The sequence below is a fragment of the Balaenoptera acutorostrata genome, chromosome 17 (assembly GCF_949987535.1).
Source record: "Balaenoptera acutorostrata chromosome 17, mBalAcu1.1, whole genome shotgun sequence".
NCBI classification, from domain to species: Eukaryota; Metazoa; Chordata; class Mammalia; order Artiodactyla; family Balaenopteridae; genus Balaenoptera; species Balaenoptera acutorostrata.
In genome coordinates this window covers 49,277,292-49,301,041 of record NC_080080.1, presented here as the reverse complement: position 1 = coordinate 49,301,041, position 23,750 = coordinate 49,277,292, and the positions used below count along the sequence as shown (strand labels likewise).

At 35.3% G+C, this 23,750-nt stretch overlaps 1 protein-coding gene across 3 annotated transcripts in view; it reads right to left on the bottom strand.

Annotated features, from left to right (window-relative positions):
• Positions 1–442: 442 nt before the first annotated feature.
• The window catches only part of NBN (nibrin), a 43,590-nt gene continuing 20,282 nt past the window's right edge, over positions 443–23,750 (bottom strand). For all 3 annotated transcript variants that reach the window (XM_007182116.3, XM_057532367.1, XM_007182117.3), the window contains exons 9-15: positions 19,629–19,758; positions 17,472–17,747; positions 14,960–15,395; positions 9,399–9,554; positions 8,006–8,119; positions 1,777–1,826; positions 443–612 (exon numbers count right to left, since the gene is read on the bottom strand). In XM_007182116.3, coding sequence (XP_007182178.1) covers positions 582–612; positions 1,777–1,826; positions 8,006–8,119; positions 9,399–9,554; positions 14,960–15,395; positions 17,472–17,747; positions 19,629–19,758 — 1,193 coding nt within the window. In that variant the 3' untranslated portion in view covers positions 443–581. The remainder of the gene's footprint in view (positions 613–1,776; positions 1,827–8,005; positions 8,120–9,398; positions 9,555–14,959; positions 15,396–17,471; positions 17,748–19,628; positions 19,759–23,750) is intronic.

Sequence of the window (23,750 nt, the reverse complement as noted above, 5' to 3'; positions counted from 1 at the left end):
GAAGACTATGGCAAAATGGAAAAGAAAAAAAATAATAAACAGAAAAAAATTATGTTTTGATATGACTATAACCTTCCAATCTAGTCAATGAAAAAGAATAAGGTACAGAACACTGTATATATTATGCTATCAATTTTATAGGAAATTACTGAAAAATGATATGCAGAGAAATTTGAAGACATTAAAAATCTCTGTAAAGACTCATAAGAAATGAGTGTCATGGATTTCTTCAGAGGAGGGGAAACGAATAGCTAGGATAGTGGTAGAAGGGAGACCTTTTATTCTTTTACCATTTTATACTTTTAGAATTTTGAACTGTGACCACAGTAACTATTCAATAAGTTAAAGTAACATTTAAAAATGAAAAAAAATTATTATAAAAGATTAGATAACAAAGACTGAAAACAGAATAAACAATACTAATTGTCACACACAAAAGAAATGGAGTTTTGTTCATTTTATTTAACAAATTTAGGCCATAAACTTAAATCTTCTATACACTATATGCATGTATCCCCGAGGAAACTTGACGTATATACTTGATAGGAAATGTTTTTCCATGGCTTCTTCATAAAACCCTGTTATCTTCTCCTTTTTACATTAGGATTGTATCTGCAAAGAAAGAAACAGTTAAATGATATCTAGATAAATGACAGCATTCCTTTCACTTTTCAAGTTAAAGGGCTTTCAAAATAGAGACACACTTTTGCAAACAGAAATGAGAATGCTAATTTTATCCTTGGGATCAGATACTAAGCACTGACATTTTTACTGTCATTTATCCTTTTGATGTTGCTTTGATGAATATTTGGTAAAAGTAAAACTATCAAAAAATACTGTAAAAGCACTAAAATAATTAATGAAAACAACAGTTTAAAAATTAATGCATGTTTTTATACTTCCTCCAGGATGGCTGCAAACAGAGCTCTCCACTCTCAAATTAAATTATACCATTTTCACCAAGAGCATAATGAACCTAAAATATAATTATGTTATAAAGTCTTCTCCTATAACAAACAATGTATTTGGGCAACTATTCCCATCTGACTGTACTTATGAAAAATCAGCACCATTTGTCAACATTTTCATCAATGATTCACACTGTCAATAATGAAATTAAAGAATCAAATTGGTTACAAAACAGACTCAAAAATACAGTATCTTGGGAAAACGTTATTCTCCTCTAGCCAGTATCTACCTACAATATTGTTTATGAATATTTGCGAGCTAATTATTATAATGTTTGTTGGGTCTGCAGGAATGCTGAAAATGTTAAATCAGAATTAAATTATAATCATCCATTATAACTCCTCTAACCCTCCCACAAAAACCTGCTTTGAAACTCTAATCCAGCTTCTTATTTTTATGTATGTGCCAAATAAAACTAACAAATGGTCTGGTATTTTACTTGTCTTATTTCAAAATCCCATTCATTCATAATTCTACTCAGAGCTGAAAATCTCACAAATTTATCAGCCAAACTCACCCAGCTCAGGAACCTTCTTTTGCCTAAATGCCCCAAATAAATTTTAAATATCTTGTGATACAGTATAAGTGAATTAAGCTCAAACCTTGAAGATATATCCAGTAAACCCAATTAAGAGGTGCTCAAGTAGTAAAAAGAAATACCTATATTAAAAACAAGACAAAATATTCTTTCGGTGAAGGTACTAAAGTGTCTATTTCTAAGGATAGAAGAAACAAATATTTAAACTCTATCAATAGAACTGAATTTTATATACAAAGATTCAGGAGAAAGCTGAAATTAAACTTTACCTAAAGAGTTCATCGGCAAGAGATTCTTCTTTTGCATGTTGATTTTGCACCTGTCAAAATTAACAGAGTTTCAAAAACTTTCTAAGTGATGAAAATATAGTTAATGAAATTGCCATGCTGGGTGATCACATCCCAGAGGTCACCAGATCTGTAAGTTTTTGCCTCTATGACTTCTTGCCCATTCAACCGGTCTGTTCCGTATTCACTTCATGCCAAGATTACTGCAAAAGTCCTCTAATTAAACAACTTTCTCCAGCCAATCTCCTCTCAAAGGCAACCAACACATACATTGCTAGCTTGTTGAGTTTTTAAACATTTTTTTCCAGGAGAACGCTTTTACTAAATGAAATTTCAGTGTTTTGAGATCATACCACTGATGGAGCGGCTGAGAGGGCAATATTTACCCCACCTTCAACCAGAGCAGCTCTGCAGGTAAAGTGGCTCTCTTCCTCACAGCCCCAAATCAGGACTCAGAAGTCGCTGCTGAATCACCTCACCCACAAAATAATTTAAAACACAAACTCACCAAACTCTTAAAGCACCTTTGACAGTTAGGACTGGAAATACCCTGTGCTGGGTGCATATTCCTAAAGTCCAGCTATGATCCTATCATGTGCCATTCAAAACCCTTCAATGACTTCTCCCACCTACCAAAGAAAACACAAACTCTTGAGTCTGACTCTTAAGTGGGAAAGGCTCTTCATAACTTGGCTCCATTATACTTCCTCAATCACTTCTCACTCTCCTCTTCATGAACCCTGTATGCCAGTTAAACTGAATCACACAAAAAGACAAAACAAACAAAACAAACAAAAAACCAGGCTCACCTCCTAACAAATATACTGGGACCCTCTCTGCTTTTGTTCATGAAAAAAATTTTATACGGTATCCTCCTCTTTCCACATCTGACCATCTTTCAAGGTGCATTCACTCAATAATTGTTTAGTGTCTACTATGCATCAAGGAACATGTTCTTCCCCTCTTTAACAATGGCTTTCTAATTCTCTTCATTTAAAAGTAAGTCTGGGGCTTCCCTGGTGGCGCAGTGGTTGAGAATCTGCCGGCCAATGCAGGGGACATGGGTTCGAGCCCTGGTCTGGGAAGATCCCACATGCCACGGAGCAACTAGGCCCGTGAACCACAACTACTGAGCCTGCGCATCTGGAGCTTGTGCTCCGCAACAAGAGAGGCCGCAACAGTGAGAGGCCCGCGCACCACGATGAAGACTGGCCCCCGCTCGCCGCAACTAGAGAAAGCCCTCGCACAGAAACGAAGACCCAACACAGCCAAAATAAATAAATAAATAAATAGCGTTCCCTTAAAAAAAAAAAAAAAAAGTAAGCCTGCTATGAAGAACTCCCACAGAACTTTACCTATGTGACTCCTAGATGTTCATCAATTTCTATCTTCTGTTATAATTATTTATATCACATCTCCACTAAAAAACTGTAAGTTCTCTGAATGCAGATACCGTTTACTGTAATTTACATTTGTGTATTTCCAGATACTATCTTAAAACTGTTTCTAAAAAGAACTCATTTAATCTTCATATAATCTCATTACTACTTTTACACTATTATTCCAATTTTAACCAATAAGGAAACAGAGACTTAGGTTAAGTACGTTGTAGAAAATCAAAAAACTGTCATATAGAAGAACTGGGATTGACCAGGTCTCCTTGAATAAAAGCACCAGCTATTAACCAGGCTGTTACACTGCTTCTGAGTCTTTGGAAAGGGCCTAGAAGAAGACTTGCAGGGATTCAAACTTATAGAATGATTTTCTATTCATACAGTGAAATGTCAAACTGAAATTACATCTTTTACATTTTCTAATAAGTATAGCGGAACACAAATGGGAAGGCACATGATTTTCATAAAGCAGTTGTCAAAAATGCTGCTGGTATCATTCTCCTAAATATTCTTAAAGGCTTCCTAGTAAGGGATGCTAATTTTAAAGTTTAATATAGTAAAGAAAAATCAGCTTTATCTTATATATCTTAGTAAAATCATTAAGTAAAAAAGTACTAAAAAACAGAAATCCTCCTATTACTGGCATTTTTCAGTGGCTTGGGAGAACTACAAATCACAGTCTTTCAAAAGTCAAATCAGGTTGGGTAGAGGTCAAAGAGTTATTATGTTTAATGCACAGAATAAAAATATCCTATATTCAAAGAAAGTTTGGGAACTAAGTGATTATGAAAACTAAGACTGGTCTGCAGCAAAAGAAGAAAAGGAGGGCTGAAAAAGAACAAAGGCAGGGAATATAGAAGAGCAGCTAGAGCAAGACTAGGGAAACATCAAGACAGTAGCACATTTATATGTAGAAGCTGCAGCCATGTAGAAGAACAAAGTCAACTCTATTATCTTAGAGAGCAAATCCTACCTAGAGCACCTAAAATTGTTCTAGCAAAAAAAGGAGAGATTTGGTAGAATAAATCTAGGACACAGCTTCTCTACTAATGCTAACGAAATAAATGAAAGGAAAAAGTCAGCAGCTGCACCATCATTCTGTCAACTCCTCCCCATCCAAGAACAAATAAAACTCCACAGCTATAATTAATCAAGAAGAGCATAACCCCACGCCACAGACTTCAAAAAGGTGGCTGTGCAAAGAACCAAAAGATTAATGCAGCTGATTCCTAACCCTCCCCCAACTCATTAAAAAGTGCTACAGAACTGTCCAGACCTGAGAATTCCTACTAATAATACAAATTTGGGAAAAAGTAGCCTGAGCAGGAAAGAGAAGACAACTGCTGGTGGACTGCTGGGAGGGGACTAATGGCATGAAGAGGTAAGTGGGACTGACACCGACCAAAGGCATAGGCTCCAGGCATCCCTGACAAATTAGGCAAATAACCTAAAATGTAGGTTATTCTCTTCTGGGATAAGATATACTCCCTGGTACATATTTAATTCCAGTCCCAAGAAAGAGCTGCACACAGCTTTACCTGACCCTCCCCTTTCCTCAATTCAATGTTTTCAGGCAATAGAAACTAGATGGGACATGCAATGTGCCTTTGACTGAACATGTTGCCATACCAACAGTATGGAGGCATCAGGATAATTCTGTTCTTTATGAGCAAGCTAAGATGGGTAGGAGTGATTTCAACAACATTCAATTTTTGCCTCACAAACTGGTTTCAGAATGTAATCCCTGCAATAAGATGTCATATGATGTTTCACACAGCAAACAATATCTGGACAGGGTATTTTACTTTAAATAGCTGCAAGGCAAAAGAAAACAGGAAAGCCACTCCACATCCAGATGGAAAAAAAGAGAGACTGGAATAGAACCTGCAAAAGACAGTTAAAGAACCTAGTCTGAAAGAAATAATAACCCATAAATAAAAAATAAATAAAATTAATAAGAACATGAAAGCAATAAAATAAGAACAAGAAAGTTAAATATAGAAAAAACACAATGAAATGAAATGGGAATGAATGCTAAGTAAACAAACTGAGAACTCTAATAACACCATTTCAGAATTAAATAAATGAGAAATAGCTAACACTGTTTCCACTGTTATAAATGCTTTATTAAGTAGTATGTATGTTATTCTCACAAAAAGCCTGTGAAATGGAGGTACTATTATTATTCCCATTCTGCACAGGAGGAAACAGAAGGATAAAGAAGTAATTTCCTCCAGGTCACATAACATAGCTGGTGAGGAACAGAAGAGACACAACTGAAATCTTAATTTCTGATATACTGAAAGAGCTTAAGAAAACCACAATGAATGTAGAAGAAAAGGATGTGAAGGGCAAAGGTGATTTAATAAAAGGAGAGTTATGTCTTAAATGTAGAGAACCCAGCAAATACAAAAATGTTTTCAAAGATGTAATAGAAAAGTTCCTTGAAATAAAAAAGAACTGCACCTACAAATCAAAATAGCATACTTTACTCTGGGAAAAATGAAGGGAGAATGATCAACACTGAGATATATTCTGACTGTTACTGACTTTCAAGCCTAAGAAGGAATACTGTAGGCATGCAAGTCACCTAAAAAGGGGGAAAAGGGGCACTGGCATGAGGTGCAGACGGGGAAGTAGAGGAAGCACAAATAATTTCCTTACTCCTCACAGCAGGAACCAACAAACAGTGTCTAAAATCAAAATACGTAGTTTGAAACAAATACTGATTCTAACCTGATAGTGTTTTTCTTATTTAGGGATCTCAGGAAATATCTGGAAGGAAGAAACATTTATACAAATTCAGCAATGCTTTCAGTTTTACTTCCTTCTATCAATCTCTCTTCTTCCCTTCCTACATTATCCCTCCCTGCCTCCACTCCTCCTCAATAAAGAGATGTCTGGAACATTATGTATTTAATGTCTAAATGGGTACTTAGGATTTTCACTTCTTCATTCTTTTGTGTACTACCATAATTATTTGGAATGCACATTTATAAAATAATAAAGCCAGTTATCCTTTCAAAAAAGAAAGAAGAGAAGGATGGTACCTTCATTCTTCCATTTTCTGACATTAAAAAACCTGGCAACCCTATTTTTGAGTGACCTAACAATTTTTTGATTAAAAAAAGCATGCTTAAAAACAAATTTCTGAATACTACATTAAACCCATAATAAAGCAAAATATAAATCTTGAGATGTTACCAAGTACCAAAGCCACCTTTTGCCCTGCCCTGGGGGGATCTACAAAACACAAAAAAACCCAGTCTCTCCTTTGATGTCTGTATGGGAAATGAGCATTATCAAAGAAAATCATAATAAATAGAATAAAAGACTCCAGCACTAAAGGGCAAAAGAGGAACAAACTCTACAACACAAAAGGAGACAGCAAAGAAACCTGCCTATCTTGACCCTGACAGGGTGAAAGAAAGAAATAAAAAATCTCACTAAGTTTATAATGACAAGGCAGCCTTCACCCAAGCTTCTGGTCCAAATACATTAACTACCTAAATGATCCAAAAACATCACAAGCAGAGATTAAAGTAGTCTCATATTGGTAGAACAAGATTGGCAGACACAAACATATCTTTTCTGGAGGAAATAAACCTGAAATTAGGACTTAAGGAATTCCCATAGATCAAGTTCCAAGGAAAATGAGCAGTTCACATTCAAAGATCACAAAATACATACTTGGAAACAAGGCACCATAAGAGAGAACTAGATTAAACAGATCAACACTTTAGGTATTGGTATCATTAGGAAAAGAATACAAGAGAGGAACTTTAAAATGTCAGCAGGGAACAAGATTTAGAAATAAATGACAAAGACTTCCAGAAATGAAAAAATCCAATAGGTTGAATGAAAACTCAGTGGATGAATGAAATACCAACCAGACAGAGCTGAAGAGAGAAGTACTAAACTGGAAGACAATCTGAAGAAATTACGAAAGTACAATCCAAAGAAACAAAGCAGTGAAATATACAGAAAGGAGCTAAGGTACATTGAGAAGAAAGTGGGATTTAACTTTCAGACATCAGAGTGCAAGAAAGAGATATTGTCCCTACCCCCTAATTACCAAACAGCCCTACTTCAAACAGCCTGTTGAGATGACCAATGGAGCCCACCTTTGGGTTCCAGTAGCACTGGATAATCACGCAATACAAAGACTAAGAAGAAGACTTTCTACCTTTGGATACGGACTCTGATTATCTCTCAATTCAATGGTCATGTGTTTCTGAATTCTTAACTTCCACATAGTACTTCTATATTAAAAAGCTCCCAACTTTAATGAATTTTTATCAAATTCACCAGTTTAAAAAAAGTAAGGGGTTGAAAGAATTATGGATCACATGGACAGTCTTGTTATATAACATACACTAGTACTCAAAACACCCAGGGAGAAAGTAAAAGAAGCATATTTTTGTATTCTTCCCTGTGAGTTCTCATTATAGTAGTTTATAAATATTTACTTGTAGCCAATAGCTGTAAAACAGTGAGTTTTTGGAAACCACATTCTAACATGGAGAGCTGTAAAGCAGTTCATATTTTCCCAAAAGAGCATTATAACTGAGGTTTGGTTTCCTGAGGCTTAGGCGGCATATTGGATATCATATGATCAATAAATCTAGAAGTCCTTTAATGAAGTGTTATAGAAAGGTACAAATTAATCTTAATGCTCTGTAACTCAGGAATTTTTCTGAAAGAATAACCTTAGGTCACTCATCTTAAGTTTGGTTTTAAGAAGAATTTGCTCTAAGGAAATCACAAGGGATCAAAATACAAATCAAACAAGTTACTGGGTCTTACTTCCTACTAACCTCCATTTCCTGCCTCAACCACTCCTCTAATTCTGTATTCTTTCGAGCATGATGAGCCATTAGGTCTGATCCTCCAATGATGTGTGGAAGTTTTCCTGCTCCAGGAAATTTGACCTGTTAAATAGTAAACCTTGGTAAATGCACTAAAAAATTGACAATCTTTTTTTAAAAAAAGCTTAAAAAAAACAAAGATTGTAAATCACATATAAGTACTAAAGATGTTTATATATTATAAATGAAAATGAGTGTGAGAGGAAATAGAGCTGTTTCATTGATTTGAGTATATACAGAAAAAGTCAAACAAATTCTTTCACTACAGGCAATCCAGTTAAGCTTCTTTTTATTGAGTATTATTGATTTTTGTTTGGTAACTTAATTAAAAAAATTAGTATGTCTTTTGAATTTTGATTTAACAATGAGATTTTGTAACACGATATTGAACATGAAGTAAGCATGCATTAATACAGACTGGATCAGAAATATTCTCTTAGAACAACAAATATCGTATATTAATGCATATATGTGGAACCTAGAAAAATGGTACAGATGAACCAGTTTGCAGGGCAGAAATAGAGACACAGATGTAGAGAACAAACGTATGTTCACCAAGCGGGGAAAGTGGTGGGGGGTGGTGGTAGTGGTGGGATGAATTGGGAGATTCTGATTGACATATATACACTAATATGTATAAAATGGATAACTAATAAGAACCTGCTGTATAAAAAATAAATAAAATTCAAAAATTCAAAAAAAAAAGGAAAAAAATATTCTCTTAAATACCTTGTCAGTTCCTAAAGGAGGAGGAACTCAGATCTGATATTCAGTATACATATTTATATTTTGTTTAATATACACATGTAATAATAAAATGCCTAGTTTTCATTATTAAATGTGCTCAGTTATTTTGAACAAATCTGTTATCGTCACAAAGTCCTAAGTTAAAGAACCTCTTCAGGTAGTCACAGATCAATATTAGAAAAATAGGAAGACCTGGGAATTCCCTGGAGGTTCAGTGGTTAGCACCCCACGCGTTCACCACCGAGGACACAGGTCTGATTCCAGGTCGGGGAACTAAGATCCCGCAAGCCATGCTGCATGGCCAAAAGACATAAAAAAAAAGAACTAGGAGGACACTGTCGATACAGCCAAAAGCCTGCTGCTTAAGGTAGAAAAAACCAGGTAAACAGCATCCTTTAAAGAATTCAACCTTAATAAAGTTTGTTTTATATATTCATTTAAGTGTCAGTTTATGTCCTTAGTAGCTTTTAACTGTTTTAAGCAGAAGAAATAGCAACACTTTTCAGCATAAACTGCTTTTATTACTAGTTAGCATATTTCTAAAAACATTTCAAACACTGGCCTCTTGTGATATTTTAGTTAAAGGAATACATACCTTTTTGAATTTCTTGAAATTCTTTAGTTCACCATAATCATTATTTACACTGGATGCATTTCTGGAGGTAGAGTTACGAACCACCAGTGACCTAAATTCAGTCAGTAACACCTTCTTTGGAAGCATCTCACCATCATCCTGAAGTTCATCATTGTTCTTAAATGGTGTTAAGATGGAGAGAAGAAATTAGAAGGAAAAGGAAAATTACTTGTCATTTAGGAGTTTACAGAAAAAAGTTCAAATACCCGCAAAAATAGTAAAAAAAAAAAGGTTTATTTCTGGCACCTGAACTTTGTACTTGAAATCAAATCATATCTATTTCAAAACCAGAAAATTACTCAAGTACTCTACAACTTTAGAAATATTTATAACACACTCATCTATGAGAGAAGGCTAAAAAACCATGAAGTGTTTGAAATTTAGTAGCATATTCTAATAAAAATCATCCCAATAAACAATTTATCTTCTTGTATACATTTTCTTGGCAAGAAATAGTCTGCTTCTTTTCATTAAAACCATACACCGAGATTATTATACAATCCATTCTAGAAGTTTTCTATACTATGTTTAAGGTTTCTTGGATTTTCAATAATTTATATTTTTTATTATTTTGGACACCTCAAAAAAATCAATCATTAATTCTGGGCACACCACCTCATTAACTGAAAGCCACTTTTTTATTCCAGATTAATAATTATTAAATCAGCCTGAAGATTCCTTCCTGTTGCTGGAAGAGATTCTCTATGTCACTTACTATTAACTAACTAGCTAGTTACATATCCACATTCTTACAGCTGCTCAAGGCTATCTTAGTTTTTTAAACTGCTTTACTATATATCCATTTGGAAGTTGCTAATAGGACTAAGATAAAAACAGTCTTAGTCCTTTTCTTCTTAGGGAGAGAAGAAAAAAGGGAAAAGTAAAAAGAAAAGGTTCATGCAACAGTGACAGAATGTAATCAGGAACTCAAAATAACAATGGCCTAATACTTTTGTATTTTGTTTTAGAGTTTACAAATATTTCATTACTCTTTTGGATATAAACAACAACCCTGTTGTAAAAGTGTTAACCTGATTTTATAAACAAAAGACTTGAGGTTCATAAATGTGAAAATCACGTTTTCAAGGTCACTATCTATGGAGTAGAGGGCAGGGAATTACACTCAGGCTTTGTCCATACTCTTTTTGCTATACCATGGTTATAATATGATCTATCCATTTCCAGAGGAGGCATAATTATGAAATAGACCAAAATTATAGAAAGAGAATCAATTAATCCTAAGAATGTAGACTGACAGAAATTGATGCAATGATGGTCCATACAAGTCAAATCTTTATAAAAATGAAATACAAATCCCTCACAGATAGTTCTTTAGTTGACCAAAGTGATTCTTGAGCTCACACTTCTTCCCAATTTCATATTCTTGCTAAAGAAATAAAAAATATTGCTCATAAGAGTTATAAGATGGTATCTTTCTGAAAACCTCAGAGATACTCATGCTCTTGACCCAGTTATTTCACTTTCAAGCATCTTTCCTAGAGAAACTATGAAATGAGACTAGAAATATACATAGAAAAAGACTGTCATATGAGTTGTAAGAGTAAAGAACAAGAAGCAATTTAAGTTCATACAGGTTATACACTTAAAGAATGTAATATGAGAAATGATCATAATACAAATGAATTTAAAATGGTTATAAAATTGCATTAACATTTGAGTCCAATTTGAAAAATAAGATTTAAAAGAGAAAATGCCAAAATATTGACTATGGTTATCTGCAGATGGCAGGATTATCAACAAACTGTAATGTTTTTCTTTAGTTTTCATATTTCTACATGATCGTGTATTACTTTTACAGTCAAAAATAAAAACACATTTTTAAAGAAGTCTATCTAAATTTATTTAGAATTGAATGTTAAGTCATCCTTAATCCAAGATGAGTTATTTTAATTGTTCAAGATATTTATGGAGACTGCCTTGTATAAAATCATACTATCCTTCATATTCATATATCCAGACCACGTACTAGACAAAAGTATATTACACAGATAGCTTTCTAATACTTCCAATAAAAACTACAATTCCTTTGGATACAATAGGGGGGGGGCATATCATTTTACATCAAATTTTCAATGATTCAGTAATAAAAATTCAGAAAAATTTTAATAAGAAGAAAGTTAGAAAGAAAAAGCAAGATGTACTCTGTGCTTGCTTAGAGACTAAAGAAAATTAATGCTATTTATCAGTAGTAAGATTAAAAATTTCGATTCCAAGCCTACTATGCACCCTTTTACTGAGTATTTTCACATACATTACCCACTGGAAGTTGTTACTACAATCAGAACATTTTACTCCCCCATACATTTTCCCCATCCTGTCCTACTCCCTCAAACTTGCTTAACCTCCTGAGCAAGTTTTTATTTCCTATCTCAGAGAATCATACTACAGCCTACCCAGACCCTTAGACTGCAAGCTTGGGACTTCTACACTCTTTCCTCTCTCCTCATTTCTCATGTTGAGTCAATCACCAAGTCTTAGTGATTCTACCTCCTAAAGGCCTATCAAACTTATTCTCTCAGACTGCCTTTCAGGTTAGCATACCCAATGCCTAGAATAAATAAGTGAATGAATGACATTCTGAGAAACCTGACAAAAGAAACAGCCAAAAGAACAGGGTAGACCTTGCATTTTCGTCTCAGTTGTCAAAACCTAGCTAAGTCACTTTGGCAAGTTACTTAACTCCCACTGCAGTTTCCACATCTGTTCAATGTGTACAGTACTACTTCACTGCAGGTTGCTATAAATAGCATGATGGTATCCAGTAACTGGTAGGTATAATTGTCAGGCTTTCAAAGATGCTATATGGTAAGAGAAGAGGAAACCTTAATTTAGAATAGAAGGGTGGAAAGAGGTGAAGAAGAGATATTCTGTAGACAGGGGGTGCTGTTAAGAGGAGGAATGTTAACAAGGATATGGAGACATGTTTGCATTTTATGGAGACTGGGAAATTGAAAGTAAGGCCAAGACCCCGACACAGTTGTCATTTACACAAGGATAAATGCCTAGCAGGGGTATCTAGCCAATAGCTTTCTATTTCAGCTTACAGTCAATCTTACAGACATGCTAGAATCCACATTTAATCCCAAAATAGAAAAATGGTAGTTTTATCATCAATATATTTTAGAAAATGCCCTTCTGATATACAGCTAAGGAATCCAATGCCAGAGAGAAGTATGACATATTTGCCTTCTTAAAACTGCAAAAAGTTTTTTAAATGAAAGGATTAAGAAATATTTTTTCTGATAATCACTTCTGTAGCTAGAAAAATTAAGTGTAATTCTTTCAATCCACGAGTATCCATAAGGACCTTCAGACAACAAATTCTTAAAACAGTAAAAATGAAAGAATTAAAAATAATTTCACACTGTCTGAGTAAGGTTGATGAATTATATCAATGTCAATTTCCTGGTTTTGATATTATACTTAAGTTCTGCAAGATGTTACAATTAGGGGAAACAGGGTGAAAGGTATATGGAATCTTTCTATATAATTTCTTACAACTGCATGTGAATCAGCAATTATTTCAAAATAAAAAGTTTTAAAAAATTATCTTATATTGAAAGCAAAATTACTTTTGTTAACAAGGTTCTTACTAAAAAAGTACAGTGCTAAAATACAGTGATTTAACTTTAGTATATCCAGAAGTGTGTCACAATTGAGTTGCTATTCACTCTCCAAACGTCTGCTACAACATATTTATGTTGTACCATATTTTTATTCAGAATGTCATGAATTCTAAAATAGTAAAATAAGAACAAAGGAAATTATGCTGCAGAATCGTAGAGCAAAATAAAATAATTATATTCCCTGATATCATTATACAGCATGTAAATCTTGGCCCTATCTTATTTAAGCCACTGATTTTAGAATTTTTAAAGACAGCAAAAGTAATTCTTAACCAATACATTGAGGGAACTTATTCTGGGAAGAAAACTGGATGTGCTGAATCAGGATCGCTGGGGCTTCGGTCCGGGAATCCCTATTTTGAAAAAGCTCACCAGGTGATTCTGATGCAGCTGGCCCACAAAACAGCATTAAGTATTCACTTATAAGGAATAACAAACAATGAGGATTTTCTACCTTATATGAAGATGCCAGTATATAGGCTAAACAGGACATATATTTTGATTTTTCAATAGTAGTTATAGATTTATATAGTGCTTGATACACACTAGGTTCTCAACAAATGCTTATCAAATCATTGTACCTGTGCTCTCACCTAATGAGGTAACCAGTCTACCAACAGTAGGCAACTTAATGATGCATAAAATACAAAATAATCTAAAGAGTTCTCTTAGACCAAAGAGGGTAAGACAAATTACCAACATTCAGGAAAAGAGGACAGAACATTAAAGATAAAAATGAAAATTAAAAATCCCTAGTGATGTTATACATGTTCTATCCTAAAAATTTATTTAGTAAATACTTTGTTTTTACTAACTTTCTTCATCTCTCTGTGCCTGTTTACTCTATTAAAGCTCCTCCTATACTTATCATCATGGCCAAATGTCTGATAAAATAGTACAGCCTGGAAATCTATTAAAACAATCATGGGGCCTTCCCTGGTGGCGCAGTGGTTAAGAATCCATCTGCCAATGCAGGGGACACGGATTCAAGCCCTGCTCCGGGAAGATCTCACATGCCGTGGAGCAACTAAGCCCGTGCACCACAACTACTGAGCCTGCGCTCTAGAGCCCAAGAGCCACAACTACTGAGCCTGCGCGCCACAACTACTGAAGTCCGCCTGCCTAGAGCCCGTGCTCTGCAACAAGAGAAGCCACCACAGTGAGAAGCTCGTGCACTGCAATGAAGAGTAGCCCCCGCACACCACAACCACAACAAAGAGTAGCCCCTGCTCGCTGCAACTAGAGAAAGCTCACGTGCAGCAATGAGGACACAATGCAACCAAAAATAAATAAATAAATAAATAAAATTTATTCTTTAAAAAAAACAAATCATGAATAAGTTTTATTTGTTGTCATTTATTATATATAGTCAAAGAATCACTGTATTTTTAACATTTACCCTATCAACCAACAAATTCTTATACTTAATAATGGGTGTAGAAGATACTAATTTTTTCCCCCAAATAAACATCATGACTGCTCATACTGTCAATACAAATACCTCAAGTACTTTTTAACATTCTAAGTTCCTATTTGCAATACTTCTTATTAAAAAATGTTGGGTTTCCCTGGGGGCGCAGTGGTTGAGAGTCTGCCTGCCAATGCAGGGGACACGGGTTCAAGCCCTGGTCTGGGAAGATACCACATGCCGCAGAGCAACTAGGCCTGCGAGCCACAACTACTGAGCCTGCGCGTCTGGAGCTTGTGCTCCGCAACAAGAGAGGCCGCGACAGTGAGAGGCCCGTGCACCACGATGAAGAGTGGCCCCCGCTCGCCGCAACTAGAGAAAGCCCTCGCACAGAAACAAAGACCCAACACAGGCAAAAATAAATAAATAAATAAATAAATAAAAATTAAAAAAAAAATGTTACTTACAGAGATTTTGTTACTTTCTGGTATTGCTTCATCATTACAAGTGCCATTTCTTTCTATAACCAATCTCGGCCTTTTTCTAATATTGACATCTTCCTCTTGTTTTTGAACTTTCACTTCAATTTCTAACTCTGGGTTTGCGTTCTTGAATAACTGTTCCAATACTTCATCTTCTATGGCTAAATCATCAATTTCTTTTCTTTTTTCTGATCTTAGTTTTTCTGTAGAGAGAGATTTATTGGCAGAATTTTTCACAGTGGATTTTAAATCTACATCTGCATACGAGTTATCTGGTTTTTTTTCCACAGGCTCATTCTGCTGCTCCTTATTGTTCCATACTGAGGATGTAGTAGGTTGTGTTTGTTCTAAAAGAGAACAAGACATTTCTATTCTTGCTGATTTAGATAAAGACATTTCTTGATTTTCTTCATCCCTTTCCCTTAGGTTCAAAAAAGGAGAGAAGAAAACAAAAACAGAAAATGAACACAGCTAAGTAATTTTTTAGTTTGGCAGTATACAACCCCTTCTTCATTTAATTGACAATATTCTTGGTTTTACTGATTAACAATCTCACCAGAAATTAAAAAAACAGACATCTGAAAACAGTACATAATTCATACACACTCTACTGTTTTGATAGGACTGGTCAATTCCATGGCTTAAACAATAGGGAAATGTCTATCTTCTTTGCTGGAAGTTACAGTAGTTGATGAATCAGTGTGGAGGAAAAGGTAGAAAAATATAAAATACAAAAGACTTGTCAGAAAACAACAGCTTACTTTATAATGAAGGGAACCTGTGGACATGGAAAAATTACCCTGGGACTAAAACCTGATGGGTTAATGAGAGCTAGATTCAAGATAGTAAGTCAAAGTGGCTAAACCAGAATACAGTATAAACTATATACTGCAAGTAATATGTGAATATATGACTAAGGGTATTCTATACAATACTGTATCATTCATTCAATGAGTACTGAATACCTGACTCATTTAAACTGTACTGAGGCCCACAGAGGGCACAAAAACTTGGGTCTCTGCTCTCTAGTTTACTGGATTCATGTTGAACTGGAACAGTTAGAGTGATATTTTCATAATACTAATCTAACGTCAGGGTCCTAAATAAACCAATCAAGAAGTTTTTTGTAATAATTTAAACGATCAGCGTTTGAACCAGAGAGCTAGCAACACAAACAGATGGAAACAGAGGAATTTGTAAGACAAGGAAAATAAGAATCAGCACTACTGGTTTGGGGAGGCAGAGGAGAAACAGTCAAAGATTTTGACAAAGTAAATTACTAACAAAAACATATATACAAGGCAGTGACAGGGGAGAAAGTTTTAGGCCTATGATTAGGGGAAAAAGCAGGAGATTTCTGTGGGAAAGTAGAAGTGATGCTTAAAGAATAAGCCAGGACCAAATATACTGATCATCTGTAACCTGAAGTACAATATACATAGCAGGATGAAAAGAAGTCCTCAAAGGGAGCAAAGGAGAAAGTCAGAGAGGCAAAAAAACCCCTCAGGATAGGACACTACCACAAAAGTCAAGAAGAGACCAGAAGGAGAACAAAAGGTTCAAGAGTTGAGTGCTACCAAAAGGCCACAAGAGGTGGCAACTTGTGTCAATGATTACTTTCAAGGATGTCATGTCAAGATGAAATATTGCGAGTTAAGAAATATTTCATACAGAAACGGGAATAATAACAATAATCTCCTCTTTATGAGAAGTTTAACAGTGATTGTAAAAGATAAAGGGCAGTAGCTAGAGGAACAAATCAAGTCAAGGGAAGGTTTTAAAAACTAAAAATGAGATAGAGTCTTTGAACACAGAAGAAAAGGACCTAGAAGAAGATATTAAAGATGCTAGAAATTGGGGCTTCCCTGGTGGCGCAGTGGTTGAGAATCTGCCTGCCAATGCAGGGGACATGGGTTCGAGCCCTGGTCTGGGAAGATCCCACATGCCACGGAGCAACTGGGCCCGTGAGCCACAATTACTGAGCCTGCGTGTCTGGAGCCTGTGCTCCGCAACAAGAGAGAACACGATAGTGAGAGGCCCGCGCACTGCGATGAATAGTGGCCCCCGCTTGCTGCAACTAGAGAAAGCCCTCGCACAGAAACGAAGACCCAACACAGCCATAAATAAAATTAATAAATAAAATTAAAAAAAAAAAAGATGCTAGAAATTAAGAATAATTGATGAAGCATGGTCCTAGAGGAAATGAGAGACATGACCAAGGGAAATAGGTAGGTCAAAAAAACTGAGGTGTGGGAAACCTCCTCTTCAAGAGAAGTACAGCAAATTAAACAACAGAAGGAAAAAGTTGAGGGAAAATGTATCTAATGACCTTAGTGAAGAAAGAGACTTGGACATTTCTGAGAGGGAATAAGCTCAAAGGGCCACAGCTTTCCACAGAAGCATACTTAAGCAGAACATGGACTTAGTACCATTCTACAATCGTATAACAAATATTAGTATTTTTAGACACACAGAGCAGTATTATTAAAAATTATACCTTTTTTTGGTAGATGGCTGAAAGTAGTTTTTGATGGAGTTGGTTTGCTGATGCTGAGAAGCCCGATCTCCACTTTTATTTACACCTGGGAATTTAGTTGGTGAAAGCTGATAGTTTGGGGTTTTCATACTAACAAGAGTATTTGATACTATATTATTATTATTAGAGTTTACTTTGTGGGGTTCCTTCACAGTGGATGATTCTTGTGAAGGTATTCTGAATTTTTGTTCCATTCCGAAGATTTTGATTTCTTTTGGCCTTTCACTCAAATTCATGCTGCAGCAAAAGAAAAGAATGCAAGGTAAACAATCACGTTTATAGCAATTTTTATCCAGAAACAAAGTCCTTTAAGTAGTACGAATGTAATATAGTTATCTTGAGACAGTAGTTTAGTGAATATATTTTACTATCCCAAGAAAGTAGCTCCTTTGTCATCAAACCTCCCTGAAGACATGATATCTTTCTCTTCTTCGTCCCCTATAGCACATACTGTCAGGAATGCTCTATAAAAAACTGCCAAACACACATGGAATAACAACCTAGTATCCTATTATAAATTAAACCAGGTCATATACAGAAGTGATTTTTGCTTTGTTTAAAATTTTAAAATTATTTCCATGTAAAAAAATTAATAAAAACTGGAAATTTATGAAAAGAATAAGCTATCATTCCAATTTCAAATATAATGGGGTATTCAGATCACTTTTGATGAACTGATACGGTTATATTCCAACCAGATGGCAGTCTGTAGAATAGAACTCTAGAGTAGAACTCTAGATCATCAGAAAAATATTTTAAACACACACACACACAAACACACAGTTCTACAATGTACGGTTGAATATATACTACTTTTGCTCTTCTTATTTCACCAAAAACCCCAAAGTTGTCATTCAACTGACTTTTAAAAAATTAAGTTTCTCTTTTAAAAGTTATATTAAAAGTTCTCTTTTAAAAAAATTTGTAGTTTGTCTTTTAAAAGTTATTACCTCAATACAAAACATAGGTATAGTGAAAATTTAAATATGGTCTAATATAGTGCTTTCATAAGTATCTTCCAATATGAATAATTCATTATGGATTATTTAAAATACACTGTCTCAAGTGAAAAAATGCCATAGGATACATATGAGCTACCCTTGCTCTCCAAAAAAAAAAAAAAAAAAAATCCAAAAAACTATTTTAAAAAACCCTCTTCAAATAGAGAATCACTAAAAAAACTACCTTTATGAACAAATATTGATTATTTAGATAGCCAGGTACACACATATAAAGTATCTCCAAAACTATAAGTAATGTTCACATACAGGCAACATCATATAATAGAAACAAATTTATCTCAAACTTATTTCACCAGTCACAAATAAAACAGTATAATTCTTTGTAGTCTACCATGTACATGTGCAAGGAATAAAAAAAAAAAAATTATCATTTTCAGGAGTTGGCAAACTACAGCTTGCAGGACACATCTGGCCTGTTACTTGTTCTTGTAAATTAAGTTTTATTGGAGCACAGCCACACTCATTCATTTACATGTTGTCTATGGCTGCTTTAATCCTACAATGGCAGAGTTGAGTAGCTGTGACAGAGATCAGTGGCCCACAGACCCAAAAATATTTACTCTGTAGAGCTTCATTTTTATTTATTTATTTTTGGCTGTGTTGGGTCTTTGTTGCTGCGCATGGGCCTTCTTTAGTTGCGGCAAGCAGGGGCTACTCTTCTTGCGGTGTGCAGGCTTCTCACTGTGGTGGCTTCTCTTGTTTTGGAGTATGGGCGCTAGGTGTGCGGGCTTCAGTAGTTGCAGCACATGGGCTCAGTAGTTGTGGCTTGTGGGCTCTAGAGCGCAGGCCCAATAGTTGTGGCACCCGGGTTTAGTTGCTCTGCGGCATGTGGGATCTTCCCGGACCAGGGCTCGAACCCATGTCCCCTGCATTGGCAGGCAGATTCTTAACCACTGCGCCACCAGGGAAGTCCCTCTAGTGCTTTATAAAAAGTCTGCTAAACCCTGTCCAAAATATTATTTTGCCTGGCATCCCACACTCCCAATTCTTTATCTCCCAAGAGATGACTTGATACAGGCATTGACTCTACTTCTTGAATATACTATTAATTTATTGATAGAATAATAACAATAGTTCGTTAACAATGAAGCTTTACCATGTATCTCCTTGCTCTGATTGTGTGTCAGCTACATATGTTGTAGTATTCACTGGGGCACCTGGCATTAAGTTTTCATTGGCTGGTAAGACTTGGGAAAGGCCTGGACCTGGAGTTGTTGTCTTCAATCCTGTAAATCACAGAAGTGAAAGAAAGAATCACAACTGCTAGACACAAGATGGACATTTGGTCACTTAGAATTGTTAGGACTGTGCCATGTTGAGAGAATTAACTATAGCATACAGTTGTCTCCAGTCAAATACTTAACAAAACAGCCTATAAGCAGCAGCCTATTGGCATCTGTGATGGGCTTATCTGAACCAAATCATTTTAAAGCTACATCAAATCCTTCATATTAAACTATTATCAACTTAAATAAAAATAAACTCAACTTAAATTCTAATTCAAATTATGCTTTAGTCAGGAGACCAAAAGATTAAAATTTCTCCCCCACAGAAAGTATATCTACTCTACTGTCTACACAAATCAAAATCAATGTGAATTTAATTTTTAGAAGGAATACACTATTTGAAAAGAAGAGATGAACAGTTTTGGACATAAAATTTTTGGCTACTCCAGAAAACCATAATGATTACTTCATCATTTTATATACCAGAATAGCAATTTAATTCAAGTGCCACTCTTCTGGAATACTTCTCTTGAACCTCCCACATTGAATTAGATGCCCCTCATTTTGGATCCCATACCACCCTTTACATCACTCTACTAACTGTTAACACACTCTTACTAACTTTTTAACACTACCTGTGTGACCTGTATTACTTAACCTCTCTATGCCTTAGTTTCCTCATCTATGAAATGAGGATAATTACATGTTGTTTCTTCCTCACATACTGTTTTAAGGGCAAAGTGAACTGATATATGGATAGCACTTAGAAAAATGCTTGGAACATAATAAGGACTACGCAAGTGTTAGCTGTTATCATCAGTTTATACCGTACTTGTTTACTTGTTACTTTCTCTTATTAGACTTGGAACCTCCTTGAGAACAGGGACTGAGTCTTGCTCATTTCTGTATCTCTAATCTCTGAGCAATGTTTGGTATATAATGGATATAAATAAGTTAACAGAATTAAATTAACTGAAAAAAAATTTTAAGTTGACATTTACTAAGTATCAAAGCTAAATTACCACTCTGTTAGCTCCTCATGACACAGGATGTGTTTAATAAATGTTTATTACTGATTCCAAATTCAGGTATTTAACTTACTTCTGCCACTCTCCTTATATGACCACCTTAGCTCACTTGCATTTCCTTATACATACATATCCCTAAAATTCATCTTAGCTTGCACAGTTTGCAAAAAATAATAATTACAAATGTGTATATAACCATTAAAAGAAATACTTATAAGCTGAATCTAATGATGCAGAATAACTAATGTCTGTCAATAAGATTATTTATAATATTCTCCTTGCTAAAATACCAGGAGGGTAGGGATTTGCTCTACTCTGCTCACCTCTTTATTCCAAGTGTTTAGAGTAATTAAAGGCATATAACAATGTTCAATAAATACTTGTTGAAAGATAAATGAATGAATATGGAAGGAAAGCAGGAAACAAAGGAGAAAAAGGGAGGAAAGAAGACATGCATTCACTGTTCCCCCCAAAACTAGCCGTGTTCTAAAATTGTTTGTTAAGTCTGATGTCTATGACTTGGAACCCACACAGACCTACCTATGAATATGTGCAAGAAATAATACTACTAATTATAATGTAGATTTTTAATCAATTCCTTATGACCTTGTTTCCATATGAAATAACACAATAGAAAAGGTGCTGGTCTAGCAGTCACAAAACCACAATTTTAGGATTGTCTTGGCTGTTTTATGTAAGGGACCTTAACTTTTCTCAGCCTTGAGGTCTCTCACCTTTTAATAGAAAGATTAGATGATCTTTAAGGACCTTCTGGCCATAAATACATTTCTAACAGTGGATGATAAAACTTTGTTGCACACAATTGCTGAGCCTGCGCGTCTGGAGCCTGTGCCCCGCAACGGGAGGGGCCGCGATAGAGAGAGGCCCGCGCACTGCAATGAAGAGCGGTCCCCGCACCGCGATGAAGAGTGGCCCCCGCTTGCCGCAACTGGAGAAAGCCCTCGCACGAACCGAAGACCCAACGCAGCCAAGGATAAATAAATAAATAAATAAATAAGAAAATCCTTTAAAAAAAAAAAAAAAAAAAACAAACTTTGTTGCTCCACCCTAGCAAAGATAATCTTGTGTACCAATAACTTAGTTCAATTAAGCAAATATTCATACCAACTACAAACAAGTATTGGGCTTGGTGATGTCAGAGAATCCAAAATTAGTAAGAGTTTATAATCAGTCTAGTGGCTGAAAGAGGCATGGAAACACCTGGTTATGTTTCAAAGTAGGAAAAAATTCTAACTGGAAGGCAAAAAAAAAAAGTTACTGGGGTATAAAAAAACAGAATAATTAACCTGACTTGGAGAAGAGTTATGGGAGAGGAAAAAACCTAGAAAAACTTCACGAAAGAGGTGAGCATTTGTGGAAGGAGTCAGATTTTGAAAAGCAGTGCTAGCATTCTAGGAACAAGGACCATGATGAGCAAGGTCAAGAAGTATGGCACATAAAAGAATATGGCATATGTATTCTGTAGGGAAGTATATTAAAAAAAGATGAGGATGGGAAGAGATAGGCTACAGCTAAACTGTTGAAGGCTTGAAAGTCTAGACAAAGGGCTTAGGGATTTATTCTATAGATAATGAGAACTAGTAAAAGTTTTTAGGAGAAGGGAAGGTGATTCTAGTGGCAAAGTGAAATATTAACTGTAGAGATGAATATGGAGGCAGGACCTTAATGAGGGCAGTTAGAACAGCCCTCAGGAAATAAAGACATGGAGGGTTAAATAGGGCAGTGGCTGTGAGAAGGGATGGTAGCAGACCTCTTGAGCAGAAGCTGCAGAGGAAGAATTTCAAGTCTTGTATGAGTAAAAAATGACTTAAATTTATAGTCTGAGTGCCTCCTCCATTTATATAAAAGAAGGCTCCTCTCTAGTTCAGTCCTTCCCTAGTTTCTATGACAAACAGGTTAAAATCAAGCAAAAGAAACCAAAAAAATCTGATGCCTTGGCTGCATCCCAGAATATCCTGGAATACAGAGAATGTGAATTTGAATTTTAAAAAAATGTTTCTGAAGCACATATCTAATTGAGACTAGTTTTCTAAAAGAGAACAGAGGACAGCTGTTCCAAACAGGGACCTGGGACAAGGGGAGATACTCACATAGACCCAATGATTGTTTATTTTTACATATTTTTTGTTGTGTTGTTAAAGTCTGAAATTACACATAGCGTTTTATTTTTTTCTGTAACAGAACAGAAATACACAATCAACAAAATAGTATATACAGTACATGCTATTTCTAAAGGGTTGTGGAGCTTTCTAATGGACAGCTTCTATAAGAATATGGCTCACTTTTGGTATCCACATCAAAGTAGTTTTCTCTCTAAGAGAGGTTGAAGAGTTGGTCTTTAACTTCTGACTCTAAGGATAAATTCTGAGAATGTTAGTCATGAATTTTGAGGAAACATTCACCATATCACAATTATTATGGAAACTTCACAAGCTCTTAAAACTGTATTTGAAGGTTACCCATGTATAGACAGAAACATATGTAGTGTACTCATGGAAAAGTGTACAGATATCAGGTGAATAAACATTCTTAACCAGATCATAAAATCCAAGTACTAGTCTGTTTATCCTTTTACATCTGCTCCCAGTAACCCCCACACCATCAATCATAATAGCAGTATAATAATATCATAAAAGCTTTGACTTAAAGAGTCAGTTTGAATCAAATTATTTGCTATGTGACCTCTGGCTAATTTCTTAACCTCTCTGTACATCAGTTCCCTCATCTGTAAAATGCAAACAATGTCATCTATCTTAAAAGGATTGTTTTGCAGATTAAATTGTAATGCCTTGTGTAAAGCACATACTTCAGTCTCCACAAACTCAAGAGACAGCAGCTATAATTACTAATCAGGAGGTACGCTGTCCAATTCTATAGGTGCCATTCAGTGGGTTACAATGTAAATGATACCCCCTGGAGTGTATAATTAGGTAGTGCTGTCCT